The sequence below is a fragment of the Solanum stenotomum genome, unplaced genomic scaffold (genome assembly GCF_019186545.1).
Source record: "Solanum stenotomum isolate F172 unplaced genomic scaffold, ASM1918654v1 scaffold15910, whole genome shotgun sequence".
Lineage (NCBI taxonomy): Eukaryota > Viridiplantae > Streptophyta > Magnoliopsida > Solanales > Solanaceae > Solanum > Solanum stenotomum.
The window spans coordinates 13,213-28,373 of NW_026023785.1; the positions used below are offsets into that span (position 1 = coordinate 13,213).

Consider the following 15,161-nt stretch of genomic DNA (forward strand, 5'->3'; position numbering starts at 1 on the left):
ATATATATATTAATGTTGAAGATTGCATCATGTGTAACACACACTGCAGAAAAAAATTTTGCAAACAAATTTCCGAGATAGTGATGGATTTACACGTATCTTCTGTCTTTTCCACGAGTTTTTTCAAATAATAGAGAAGAAGAAATCAAACAAAGGAGATTCCAATCCAAACATGATTGATCATTTCAATAAAGTAGAAATGTGAACTTGAGACAAATATCTCCTACATAAAATTTTCCTATCCACATATACAGAAGACTAGCTTTGTTGTCTTAAGGATTGAGCCATATGTAACACATAACAAAAAATGGTACTATCTTTATAGTTGTTCCCAACAACTAAATGACACAAACAACATACTGAATGTAAGCAGATCTTACCCTTACCTTGTGGAAGTAGAGAGATTGTTTCTAATAGACCCTCTATTACAAATTTACAAAATTTGGCATAAGCATTATACTTAGGTACAACATGGTAACACTACAAGTGCCATTTATTTTGGGAACTTCTTAATAATCTAAGATAATCATGGAAGGTCGAAAAATCTGTAATTCATTTGTTCCTTTAATAACAATGCTACTCTACCTTCTTTTTTAACACATAAAGAGTTTAAATTAAACCTACTAGGTTCAGATGAACTCATAACTTTGTTCTATTGTCTAGTATGTCATTTTGAAAGATAATTTTTGAACTATTAACTCAATATAATGTCCAATGCCCACTTTGGAGCCTGACTAATAATACGGTCCAATGTCGTATAAGGCCCATTAAAGGGGGCAAACTCCTATCAAGATTTTTTTCATTCTCCGAGCTATAACTCGAGGGATGGTATCCATCCTACCATAACCATTGTTTGTAAGATAATAAAAAAATGTTGAACTAGAAAGATGTGTTGTTTTGCATTTGCCTAATTGATGTTGCAAATGGAGTACTCTTCCAACATTCTAATTCTTGACCATATATTATTGTATGAAATGGCAAATCAAGTTGGCTAAATTTAATGGGATTTTAGAAGCTGCATGAAGCAGCCCAGCCCATATTTAATTCAAAAAATTCAAGTACTATAAACATTAAAAAGGAATCAAGACCTCTCTACTATACAAGTTTTTTTTTTTTTTTAGTTTTCCACCCAGTTTTCAGAGCCTACATTGGAGTCTAGATCAAGGAACTCAAGGTGCCAATTGAATCAGGCATCTCACCGGAGATTCCTGCGTATGAAATATCCAGCTCCAACAGAGTGCTGTTTGGTTGGATCTTTGGTAAAACTCCTTTGAGAAGATAGTTATTACTCAAATAGAGTGTTTCCAAGTTTGGCAGAAGGAATAAGCTCTCCGTGAGAACACCTTCCAAATTTGTTACCTTAAGATTGACATACCTTAAGGAGGAAGACAAATTCATAGGTATCGGAGATGAAACGTTGACACCAAAGAGAGAAAGTTGTTGGAATGTATGCGTCCACGTTTTCTATGGGACCAGGTCCTCAACACAGTTACAATAACAGAAAATAAACAAAGTGCTGAAAGTAAAGATTGCACAACAACTTTACGTGGAAACCTCCTTGCTCAAGGGAGTAAAACCACGACCTGGCCTGCCAGGACTTTTCAAAACTTCTTTCACTAATCTTCTTCAAGCAAAAGTAAAAGCAAGTTTACAAACCGATGTTGACATCCAATTTTGACCTTCCACAATACAAATTAATCATTTCGAGCTTCTCCAATTTTAAACGATTTAAAATAATTAGTTTTATAGAATTTCCCAAAAAAATAAATAAATTAATAAATAAATAATAATAATAATAATAATAATAATAATAATATAGTTTGCGAGATTTTTAAATAGTTTTGTCACTTCTCATATTTTTTAGATGATATATATGTTTTACATAATTATGTGTACAATTAGTATATTTTATTATTATTCGAAAATTGTCTTAAAAAAGAAAAAGGGGGGGGGGGGGGGNAATATTAGGGATGGTTATAATTTTGAATTAATGAGTTTTACGAAATTCAAAATACTTTCAAGTTATTCTTTAAGTAATTTTATCATTTTTAATAATAAATATGTATATTTTTGCAATCACGCTATTTTATAAATATTTGAAAATCATCACAAAGGATTTTACATTTTATTTAAATATTTTATTTTACTTTTAAGTTTTAGTTGTAATTTCGAGTTAATTAGTTTTGTAATTGAATTAATTAGTTTATAATTAAGTTAATTATTTTTGTTTTCGTTAAGATTAAGAAGCTCATTAATTAATTTATATTAATTCATCTTATTTAACTTTTGGCCGAATTCACCAATTAAATTCAAATCGGCTAAATTTTTAACTTCAATTGGTTCTAATTCTAATCCCGTGTAATTGCAATTATAGCCACTTCCTTACCCATTTCTTCAACCACTTTGCAAGACCAAATTTTGGGCCTTTCCTCTCAATTTCAGCCGACCCAGTTTAATTCATATCAGCCCAACAACAATACAATTCCCAATCCAACTCATTCCCAACCCAATAGTATCAAACCGGCCCACTTCTTCACCAAATAACCCACAACAATTCCAAACCGGCCCAATTCCTTTTTTTTCAACAATAAATAAAATACAACACCAAAAACAGTACCAACCGACCCCATCCCCTCATCCTTACAATTCAACAATACAAATACATCATACCATACGCCATACAGTACCAACCCCACCGCCCATACTCTTCTTCTTCCTCCAGACGCAACCCAGAAAAATCCCGCCAATAATCCCGGAAATCCAGCGCCCAGTCGCATCAATTCGGCAAATCCGGAGAAAAGTTGTCGTCCTCCTCGCTTGCAACGTCCAACTACCCTCACGTCCCCTTTTCAGAGATTTCTGAATCTCTCCACTGTTGCTTCGAAAAGAGCAATTCAAAATTCAAATTACAATCGTTTCACACTAATTTTCGTCTATATATTCATCTCTTTGGGTCACAATTAGGGAGAGAGTTGGAAAAAAAAAAGAAAATTTGTCAAGAAACAAAGGGAAAAATAGATACTAGAGAGAACAGAAGCAGGGAAGAAGTGGGAGAGATAGAAGAGAAATATTGATTTATAAATCAACTTAGATAGTAAAAGAGTTTTAAGGTGCGAGTTTTTAAAGTTTCGTTCTTGAAGCTTGCATCCAAGCTTTTCGGCAAAGTCTCGTGTAGTGGTGGAAGTCAGTCGTCTCTGCTCGTCATTGTTCCACTCGCTGCCCGGAAGAAGGTAATCTTCTTTCTTTAGCAATTTTCAGCTCTGTTTAGTTTTAGTTTATCATTCGTGTTATATTATGTATAGTAGTTTAATTGCATTTCTTTTTCTTCTCTTTGGAAGCTCAAATGGTGTGTTTCTTCCCTGTTTTGATTACTATGAATGTGCAGTTTACTTGGTCAAGTAGCTGAAGCTTTTTCCCTCCTTTCGTTTTCATTATGGATCTACTCGCTTTTCTGATTAAAATGGATATAATCGAGTCAAATAGTCATATGATTCAAGTGTGTAATTCTCTGAGACATGATTCGTAGTCATACTTAAGGGTTCGTATTAATGTAGAGTTGTTATTTTTCGCCTTAAGTTATTATCGTTTGTATTAAGATACCTTTCTTTTTATCAAAAAACTAATTTCATTCAGTCCACGTAAGCGTGGCTAATTGTTAAGCATATGTCCAGCATGTTTCCATCTTTTTTCTTTGCCTAGTTGAACTCGTAAGATTATATGCCCCACTGATTTCCCTAGCTAAATAAAGCTTGTCTAAAGTGCATTTTTCCATCAATGTTGTTAGTTACTGTCTCCAGGGGGTTTGTTTATTTCATTTCCTTTTGGCCTGATTTGGTGGTCTTTCCCAATATGTCATAGTAGCATTGGTTCATTGACGTGAAACTATATTCATTGTTAAAATGACTATGTTGTTGTAGCTTCAAGTTCATTTGGTTATGTGAGATTAGAATGCTTCACTTAATATCATTCGGAATAGATGAATTATAGAATAGCAAACTTTGATATTAACAATGGTATATTAGTTGGTTACGTGAGCCAAATTGAATTGCACTCATGCAATTTATTCAATCATATGTCACTGTTTGGTATTTTCAAGTGTTAAAACTCATTTTCCTTTCCAAAGCTAATTATCTATTGTTCCTTACAATATCATAAATTTATTTATTCATGTAGTTTGGTTAAAATTTTAGCATGTTGGGAGGTAGGCCTCAAATTTTTATTTGTTCCTTGTATGTGGGTTTGTCAACATCTTCGCGATTTTCACATTTTTGAAGAAACATGTCCTTGTTTTCTGTTTGGAAGCCAATTGGAAGTTGAAACATTTTGTTAATTACCACATTCATTCCAGCATATGCGTAGAGTAATGTTTTCATGTAAACTTTATTTCTAGAAAGCATTCAAGAGAGTATACTAATTTTCTTTCCTTTCACTTTCTTTACATGTGATGTTTTGCGGAGTTCAAATTGGACTCTTTTCATCATCTCCTTGCATTTTCAAGTATCAAGTCTGCTTCGGTCATCGCTAGAAAATCGGAAATATGTTACAGGTCTGGAAAGCTGAAAAGGGGACTGATATGCAGCCTGTATACATTGATATACATCGTTATACACTCATATACAGGCCGAAAAGTGTGAAAATACAGGGCTAAGGTGAAATATAGGTGTTCGGAAGCAAGAGATACATGAAAAAAGCCTATGCATACGCTGATATACACTGATATACACCAGTTGTATACAAAAACGGGATTGGTTTGAAGGCAAAAATTTCAGCGAAATTGGCCCAAAAGGAGGCCCAAATTCAATTTCTCTCTTACTCTTTAATTATTTAATCGTGATTATTTATTATTTGTTGTTTAACTCTAACTTTATAATTTTTAATTAACTTAATTAGATTCCCCAAAAGATGAGTTATTTTCTTTGTGTTGGTTTGCTTTGAATACTTTTTTGTGTTGAGGTCATTTATTTTATTAATTAAATATTGGTCAAATTTTACATCCTCAATTAAGTTAAATCGTTTGTTCTTGAAAAATGTGTTATTTAACGCTTCTTCACACATTTTTGCTCATTCTAAAATTATTTTAAGTTAAAATATTTTTCTTCAATAAACTTTGGAAAAATGGCTTTCTTTTACTTTGTCACTTTTTCTCAAAAAGTTGGTCAAAACTTTGCTTTTATTCTCCAATTAATTAAAAATTATTTTCATGCTTAGATTAACCAATTTGGTTTAAATTATTATTTTAAAAAATGATTCAAATAAAAACCAATTAATCTAGTTTTGTTAATATTTTAATTACTTGTCTTTAATTCAAATGGTTCAATTAAGGTCCCATTTTCAAAAAAAGTAAAATAATATAAAATGTGTCATTTATTTAATTATTTCCTAAAAAGTTAATCAAATATATTGTAAGTTATTATTTTTCATGCTAAATCTTTATTTTTTCTAAAAATAGTCAAATATATTTTAGTCAAGTCGCAGGTCAACCGCATGTTAGCGGACACTTCAAATGCTTAAACCCTTCTCGAAGTGTAAATTGAACCCCGAACCCCCTTCGATATTTTCAAATGATTTTTTCTGTTTAAATCTTTGAAAATTATAAGTTTTCTTAATTTCTTTAAAAAATTAAGTGGCGACTCTTTTCTAAGTATTTTTCTCAAATTGTTTTATACTTAGGACATTTCAAAAAGTGATTTTTCTAGAAATAGTTAAATTACGGCACAACAGAAATGGCGACTCTGCTGGGGACTTAATTAAGTTCTAACCATAAGATTTGACTTATTTGACTAATTGATATTAATTGTTGAATTGCTTATTTGTGCTTAAAGTGCTTAAACTGCTATAACTGTCATTGCATTTCATGACATCTTTCTATTATCTGTTAGTAAATTAAAGGACGGTTTTGCGGAACCGCAACCGGACTTTTTTATACTCAACCCTTTTTCAGAATGATCGGCAATTTATTGGTTCGTCATGCGTCCAATGGTTGTCGTGAATTACAGCCTAAGTTGTCCACTTGGGTTCCCGGTCTTTCAAAAGTCACTCTTAGTGAACTAGAGTAGAGCAAAACCAAATCCCGATTTAGCGCATTTTGAACTAAGTTGACCCAACACCCAAGGCGTGTTGGGCCCATTAGAAAGCCCACCTTGTGTCGATTTAACCCATTGGTCAATAAAAGACAATCATGCTTATGTGTTTAAATTTGAAGGATGTATACGTCATTTGGTAAAACATTGTCTCTCGGGGTTGGGAGTTTTATAATTTGTTTGAGTCGAAAAAGGATCAAGTTACTATTTCATCCAAAAGCGTGAACATTCAAGGATGACGAGAAATCAAAAAGAAAAGATCATCCATTGAAGCATAGTTTAGGATTGTGCCCCTGTGTGGGATTGATCATTTGTATCTCTTTCCCTATTATGTATCCCCTATTAGTTTTGTTCATAAAATTTGTATAAATTTGGGTTTCGAGGCAATGCAATGTTTTAAACGACGTTATACATTCTTCGAATCGCTAGACCTACCCTTGGCACAAAAGGGTCACATATTTGTTTAGAACGCGCAATATTTGCTTATGTGTTATAATTGTTTGTGTGAATATGTTGCTTTATTTGAAGATATTCTAGCTCACTCCTTTTCGAATTGTTTTTAGAACCCTTTAAGCACAAATATCAAGTTACTATTGAAAGTGCGTCCAAATACTCTTCGAGTCTTTAGTTTCACAACAAAATTAGAACTTCATTTTTCAAATCTCACTTTCTCATAAAATAAAATAAAAATAAAATTTAATTAACCCTTTATCTCAAATCGAAGGAGATTCAAGCTGGTCGAACTACGTAGGACCTGAATTCTCCCTCGTGAGATACGTCGGCAACCTTTCAAGGCTCGGTCTCCATTTTTGAGAAATTTTATCTTTTCAACTCTTGCAACGAGATTCGAATTTAATTCATCTCAATCAAAAATCAGAAGTATGTCAATTAAAGGTACAATCGACTTTGTCCCGATTCAAATCGACATTTCTGATTCACTGAGCTCAAAATCAAATAGACAAATTCCTGTCTATTTAGTCATTTCTCTAAATATGTGGACTAGTTTACCTTCGAGTGGAGCAACTCTTATGTGTTTGCGGTCATATTTGTGATATCTTGCACTATTTATCACCTTCAGTCACTAACACGTTTACCTTTTGAGTTATTTTTCTTTTTTCAGGTGCTTAGAATTGATCTGTGTTGATAAGCTGGCTGAATACCCTTATTTTACAAGATCTAAGGCTCCCAAAGATTCCTTCCCCGATCAAAATTTGCAAAAAGAAAAGGCAGTAATGGGTGATAACAATGAATAGATTGGTCTGACTGATGTTATTGTGGCTCAGCCCACTGTCGCTGATCAAAATGAATTAATTATGCAATTGATGCAACAGATTGCCGAAATGAGGGTTGAAATGCAAAAAAGACAAGATCTACCGAATCCAATTTTTTCGATCAACCCTTCAGGAGATGGAAGACCTCCACTCCACTTTCCTCCTTCAAGCGCGAAACAGGTTCAGAATCCACCGTCTAATCCTGCTCAAAATCCCCTAATCATCAACCTAACTGCCCCAACTCTCGATCATGCGTCCGTCTCTTATCAAGCGCCACCTCTTCCTCAAGATACCAACCCCCAAACGCCACTTCCTCCTCAAAATGCCAACCTGCAATCTTGCCCTCCCCCTCAAAACCAAAATGTCAATAATCTGCAAACCTTCCCCCACCACCAAAATCAGCATACCAACCCCCAGACTTTCCCAAAAAATCACCAAGTCACTCAAAATACCGAGAGTCCCTCTATTGCTCTGCTATTGCCTCTAAAGATTACTTTTCAAATTCCAATTCCAAATGAACCCTATGCCAACTGTTCTGAGCTTGATCACTATGAGAAGCGGGAGAGAGAGTAGAGGCCAAAGGAAGAGGCAGTCAAACTGAATATGAAAGAAGAGATTAGGAAAGCCATGAAGGAGCTGCATTGTACTCCTGAAGTCGATGGGTTGAGTTATGATGATTTGTGCATCCATCCGAATCTGGACCTCCCGAAAGGGTTTAAAGTGCCGAAGTTCGACACTTTCGGAGGAACAGAGAATCCATTGGCGCACCTGAGAATCTACTGTGACCAACTCATAGGAGTTGGCAGGAATGAAACCTTGTTAATACGGCTCTTTAGCCGAAGTTTGAATGGAGAAGCCTTGGAATGGTTTACTTCCCATGAGATAAACCAGTGGTCTAGCTGGAATGCACTAGCTAAGGATTTTGTCGAACGGTTCGCCTACAATGTGGAGATCGTTCCTGATCGCTATTCTTTGGAGAGAATTAAGAAGAAATCCATTGAAAGCTATCGTGATTATGCGTATAGGTGGAGGAAAGAGGCCGCCCGGGTTCGACCTCCCATGTCTGAGAATGAGATTGTTGAAGTGTTCATACGCATTCAATAGCCAGAATATTATGATAGGATAATGTTGCTCATTGGAGTAAAATTTGCGGAGATAGTCAAGGTAGGTGAGACTATCGAGGATGGGCTTAAAACTGGAAAGATTTCTCGCATTGCCGCCCCTACTGAATCTTCAGGATTGTTGAAAAAGAAGAGAGAGGTGTCTTCTATTTCCTGCGCATCTGATGAAAAAGGACATTTCAAAAAATTCTCACCTTTCAAAGGTTATCCTCAATCTCCACAAAATTCATATCCAGTTTATTATACCAAATCAAGTTATCAGATTCCTCCACCGAGTTATCAAATTCTACCCCCTTAATTACCAAACTCCACTAACGAGTCATCAAATTCCAACTCTTGTTTACCAAACTCCACCTCCACATTACCAAAATACCCATCCGTATTACCAAGCTCCACCAGTTAATTGTTCCAATATCCAATTAAGTTACCAAACTCCACCTCTGTACTACCAAAACACCCCTCCTAGCTACCGAGCTCCACAATACCCAAATTTTCAAATGCAAGCACTAACTCACCAAAATCCTCCAAATTACCGTCAAGGACCTTCACATCCAGAAAATAATTACGATCCTCTTCGCCCAGATCTTGAGAAGAAACCTTTTAGAATTTTCACCTCCTAGAGTCGAACACAACTTTTTGAGAGACTGCAATCAGCTGGCCTGATACATATAATTGATCCAAAAAATATCAATGTCAACTCCAAGTTTTATAGACATGATCTTTACTGTGCCTACCATTCAGGAAGTGCTGGGCATAATATTGAGGATTGTATCGACTTGAAGCATAAGATTCAAGACCTGATAGATCAAGAGGTCGTCATTCTTTAGACGTCCACTCCTAATGTCAATAGTAACCCCATGCCGGATCATAGAGGGGTGACTATTAATATGATTGAAGTTGAAGAAAGTTTGAATGTAGAGAAAGTTATAATCTCAGCCAACCTTGAAAAACATGAGAAAATTGTAGTCTGTCCAACCAAAAAATCTGAATTTGGGATCATGGCACTTCATCAAGCTTTTGATTTAACGCCAAAGAAGGGTCAGAACAAGCTGAAGATTGATCAAGCTTTTTCAAAATCATTGCCTCACTCATATAAGTCTTTTCCAATGCAAAATGGTCTAGGGGAAGGAATCAAAAATTTGTTCAAAGAAGGTGATGTTGTGCTTGAAGAGATGATTGAGACACCAATCATACTAGAGAACGAGCCAAATGAGCAAATTCCTAAATGGACATCCACTCCGCTTTTGATTCCTCGTTCGTCTTGGTAGAAATAGACAATTTTCTATGTTGTTTCTAAATTGGTGGTGTTTCGAATGAGGCTCGAGACCTATCATTTACTCTATTTTTGTCTCAATATGTTTTAATCCCCCTCAAAATATTTTGAAAAAAGGAAAATGATTTATTGGCATGGCCCAAGTTCTTATTTTCTTATTTCAAATGAAAAACTCCTTTATTGCGAAAATTTGTTTTACTTGCTTTATATTTGCTATCTAACAGTATTTGTCTATGATTTCAGTGAAATATTTTCAAATCTGTCGATATCATGTCATGTCACAAGTTAAATGAACACAATGGGGTAGATGCAGACGAATTTAAGGACAACAACAAGAAGATCATGGTACCCAAACACCTTGTTGAGGAGTTCAAAAAGTTCAAAAATCACGATAAGTCAAATTCAAAAGAGATCAGAATAGTGAATCAGGAAGATGATGAACGCATCAAAGAAATCAAATTGGTGCCTATCTGACAAAAACACAAGAAAGAGAACTCATTAGTTTGCTTGGAGAACACATCGATACATTTGTTTGATGACGTCACATGACTGAGCATGAACATTGGACTTCACAAGCTATCAATCTAGTTAAATGTTGTCAAAAGATACCATGTTTAAAGACTCGATTTCTATTTTTTCCTTGTAATCGCCTTTATTTACTTGTAATCGTTTATGCTTAGAATTTACTCCTTTTGTAATGAACTACGCTGACCTGAATTCTCAAGAATGAGATACGTAGGCGGCCTATGTCGGCCTCGGTCACCCTTTTATCCCTTTTAATATTTCCTTGTATTTGAACTACGTTTGACCTGAATTCTCAAGAATGAGATACGTAGGCGGCCTATGTCGGCCTCGGTCGGTTTCTTTGTAATTTTCTTATTTTTGTTAATCCTCGAGAGGGGGAACTACGTTTGACTTGATTCCTGCCTCAATGGGATACGTAGGCGCCACAAGGGTTCGGTCATATCTCCCGTAAGATTTCTATCCTTTCTTTATAATAGAAACTGGGACGGAATTTTGAGAGGGACTCAAAAATTCTCAAGAAGAAGATCTCTCCAACAAAGTCGAGACTGAAGCTACCTTGAGATTTGCAACTGGGACAAAAATTTTGAAAAGATCTCAAAAATTCCTTAATTCGCTCACCAACAGTTCGAGATAAGTCAAGACAGTTAACTGGGACAGAAATTTTGAGGATGACCACAAAAATTTCAATAAGGTTCAACGAGAGTTTAGAGCAACATTGAATACTTCCCAACAAGTGATCAGACAGATCTCAAAACACCAACTCCGAATGACATTCATTAAACTTGACGTGACATGACACCTGGCAGCGACCTTTTCCAAACATTACTTTTGAAAACCTATTTTTTCTTAAAAACTTTCCTCTTATGTTTAAATTATTTGCATAAAAATATTTTGTCTTATCTATCAAGAAGCGGGAGATCAGAAAAATCAGTTGGAGATAGCAAGACGAGGAGCAGACAACTGAAGAGATCGATACAGATCAATTCATTTTTTTTCAAAAACTAACAATTTTTCTATGGATGCAGGTCTATAGGTTTGCCTCAAGATCGGCATATTCTTCCATTCAATGAATATGGAGAAGTTAAAGGGCGAAGAACTCCCCAAATTGACAACTTTTCTGCGGATGTAAGAAATATTTTATGTTTCTTATATCAAATATTTGAGAATATGAATAGCATTATTTCATTTAAATTCCCAACAGGGAGAAATCCATAATGGACATACGATTATGTTCGGAGTGGTGACAAATAAAAACCTCGAAGAGAGAAATTTTATTTAATTTCCAGCAAGTAACGATACCTGGAAGACGTTTATCTGCACTATATTGTCAGATATGATAATATTCTTACCCTGAAGGTTATTTTTATTGTATTGTCGAATGAGACGATACCATTACCCGGAGAGTCATTTATATTGTATTGTCAAATGAGATGATACCACTACTACGAAGGTCATTTTTATTGTATTGTCGAATGAGACGATACCACTACCCGGAGAGTCACTTATATCGTATTGTCAAATGAAATAATACCACTACTCCAAGGATTATTTTTATTTATATTGTCGATTGAGACGATACCGCCATCCAAAAATACCCCAAAAAGATCACCTATATTGCTTGGTGAAGCTTTATCTTCGTTCGGTACCAGGGACGGCGTCATCAAAATAAATCATGCATTGCAAGAGAAAGATTCATGCATCGCGAGAAAAGAAATCATGCATTGCAAGAGAAAGATTCATGCATCACGGGAAGAGGTCATGCATCGCAAGAAAAGAGATTCATGCATTGCGAGAAAAGAAATCATGCATTGTAAGAGAAAGATTCATGCATCACGGGAAGAGGTTATGCATCGCGAGAAAAGAGATTCATGCATCGCAAGAGAAAGAAACCATGCGTAACAAGAGAAAGAAATCGTGCATAACAAAAGAAGTCATGCATTGCGAAAAGAAATCATGTGTTGCAAGAGAAGATTCATGCATCGCAAAAGAAGAACCATGCATAGCAAGAGAAAGAAGTCATGCATCGTGGGAAAAGATTCATGTATCGCGAGAAAAGAGATTCATGCATTGCAAGAGAGGAGTCATGCATTGCAAGAGAAAATTCATGCATTGCAGAAAGAAATCATGCATAGCAAGAGAAAGAAGTCATGCATCGCAGGAAAAGATTCATGTATCGCGAGAAAAGAAATCATGCATAGCAAAAGAAAGTCATGCATCGCAAGAAAAGAGATTCATGCATTGCAAGAGAAGATTCATGCATTGCGGAAAGAAATCATACATAGCAAGAGAAAGAAGTCATGCATCGCGGGAAAAGATTCATGTATCACGAGAGAAGAAATCATGCATAGTAAGAGAAAGTCATGCAACGCGGGAAAGAGATTCATGCATTGCAAGAGAAGATTCATGCATCGCGGGAAAAAAATTCAGGCATCACAAGAGAAGATTCATGCATTGCGAAAAGAGATCCATGCATTGCAAGAGAAGATTCATGCATTGCGGAAAGATATTCATGCGTTGTGAGAGAAGATTTATTCATCGCGAAAGAAGATTCACGCATCACGAAAAAAGAGGTCATGCATTGCAAGAGAGATTCATACATCGCGAGAAAAAGTTTCATGCATTGCAGGAAAAAGTCATCCTCAACTACGGTTTTCCGAGGAAACATCACTTGTATTTTTCAGAGAAGCATTATCTTCATGCATCGTGGGAGAAGTCATGCATCGCAAGAAGATCAACATCAACTGCATCATTTTCCTTTGCAAAGATGACATCAAGAGAACTATTAACCTATTACATCTGCTTATTTTATTACTTCATCGTCAAAAGAAGAATACATTGAAGATTATATTACAAATACAAAATACGAGCTTTATTTGCTTTACGTCAGAATAGAGGAAGCTGACGTCAAATGTCCAAGGAGAACAATTAAGTGTCAATACGAGCTTGAGAGATCTATGGCTGTCATAATTGTAGTGATTCTTTCTAGCTCTATATCGTATCCTTTAATCACCAACCTCACTGAATCGTCGTACATAACAAAAAATGAGTCAGATGTTTTCATATATTCGATCTTACCTTTGTCACTGTCATCTATTTTGATCATTCCTTTGAAATTTTGAAAAACTTCTGTAGGCAGTAAGCCACTGAACTCATTATGAGAGAGATCTAAAATCCGCAACCTGGGAAACCCAAACCTCAGCCTAGTACTTATAGGTCCATGGAACTTGTTCGACTTTAATATAAGGACTTGCAGCTCTTGAAGAGTTCCTAGCCAAGCTGGAAATGAGTCATTTACAGCGTTGTTCCCGATATCAAGAACTTCTAAACCAACACAGTTGAGTAATGACACAGGGACATGTCCTTCAAAATGATTACCATTCAAGATAATGGTCGTCAATTGTTTACCATCACCATTCAGGATACTGGTAGTCATGAAGTGTGTTGACTACATAACGGTGGAAGACTCCTAGTGAAATTGTTCCTTCTTAAGTCCAACACCGTTAGCTGAGTCATGTTACCCAAGCAACTTGGAATCGAGTTACTGAAGTAGTTGTGTGATAAATCCAGAAGACTAATGATGCTCATGTTACAAATGGATGAAGGTAGTGGACCCTGAAGGAAGTTAAATTTAAGATCAAGAGACACTAGACTATAGAAATGAGATAGATCTATGTGACCATTGAGTGAATTATATGAAAGGTTTAGGTGAAACAACGAGTCCCACCTCATCCCGCTAAACCAGTTAGGGATTTGACCACGAATCTTATTGTTAGAAAGATTTATGACCCGAAGTGTCTTTAAATTTCTTAGAAATTGTGGAAAATCCTTCAGTTCACAAGATGATAACCACAAAATTTCTAGTCTAGGAAAAGTGATTTGTGTTCCCCCATCAATGGTGATGTTGTTTGATGAAAGGTCAAGGTTTACAAGGTTTGTCAGATTTTGAAGTGATCGAAGAATAGGATTACTGAGTTGATTATAACTCAAATCCAAACGCCCTACTGCTCGATTCACTTTGAGCTCATCAGATAGTCCATTGAATAGATTATGATGGAGCTCCAACATATATAAAGAAGGGAGGCTAAACGCCCAAGATGGTATTGTTCCATTTAGCAAGTTGTGAGAAAAATCCAGGTCAACTAGCTTTAGAAACATGCTGACATTGCTTGGCAATGGACCAGACAAGGAATTACTCGACAAATCTAAGTTTTCAAGACGTGTCAAGTTTAAAATCGAAGAGGGAAATGGACCAATGAAGCTGTTGTAAGAAAGATACAATGTAACTAGCTCTTGGAGGTTAGAGAAAACATCTGGAATTTTACCTCCAAGTGAGTTTAACGAAAGATCTAGACGGGCGAGATGTTTCAATTTTGAGATTGTTAAAGGAATATGGCCAGTGAAATGATTGGAACCAAAATCCAACTCTCTGATTTGTGTGAAGTTGCCAATGGAATCAGGAATGAGACCAGATAAGTTATTGTAAACAAGGTTTAGCGTTTGAAGACGATGAAGTTGGAAGAGGCTGCTGTTGGGATGAATAGTTCCGCTAATATTTGCATTACTAAGGTCTAGGCCAATAACATAACCTGTTAACATGTCACAAATGATCCAGCCCCAAGTGTAGCAATCCGTACTCTCATTCCAAGACGATGCTTTTGGGAGAGAAGTACTATAATGTCTAGAGTACTTGTCGGACATTTGAAAGTGTTGCTTGAACTAAAGCAAAGATAAAGCTTCACTGGGAGAGCAAAGATGCTGCACAAAGGATGAAGAAAAGCTTTGACTTAGGAAGACAAAACAGAGAAGTGAATAAAAGAAAACGAGACGTCCCATTGTTTATTTTTAGCAGATAACAAAATGTTCTTACAAAATCAATCATAATCCACAGTAT

General features: G+C 35.7%; 2 protein-coding genes across 2 annotated transcripts in view; both read right to left on the bottom strand.

Annotated features, from left to right (window-relative positions):
* The window catches only part of LOC125850300 (receptor-like protein 7), a 47,985-nt gene that overhangs the window by 12,962 nt on the left and 19,862 nt on the right, over positions 1-15,161 (bottom strand). The gene's annotated exons all lie outside the window — the stretch shown is intronic.
* Positions 13,203-14,968, bottom strand: LOC125850299 (receptor-like protein 43). The gene is made up of 2 exons (XM_049530151.1): positions 13,995-14,968; positions 13,203-13,692 (listed from the first exon to the last, which is right to left on the bottom strand). Exons 1-2 carry the CDS (start codon positions 14,966-14,968, stop codon positions 13,203-13,205), a joined length of 1,464 nt encoding a protein of 487 aa, XP_049386108.1.

What these genes read in the sequence shown, in the direction of transcription:
- LOC125850299 (XM_049530151.1), bottom strand. Translation starts at nt 14,968, where the DNA reads ATGTCCGACAAGTACTCTAGACATTATAGTACTTCTCTCCCAAAAGCA. An exon ending in AACTGGTTTAGCGGGATGAG is followed by an intron (nt 13,693 to 13,994) that starts GTGGGACTCGTT and finishes CATGACTACCAG; the next exon opens with TATCCTGAATGGTGATGGTA.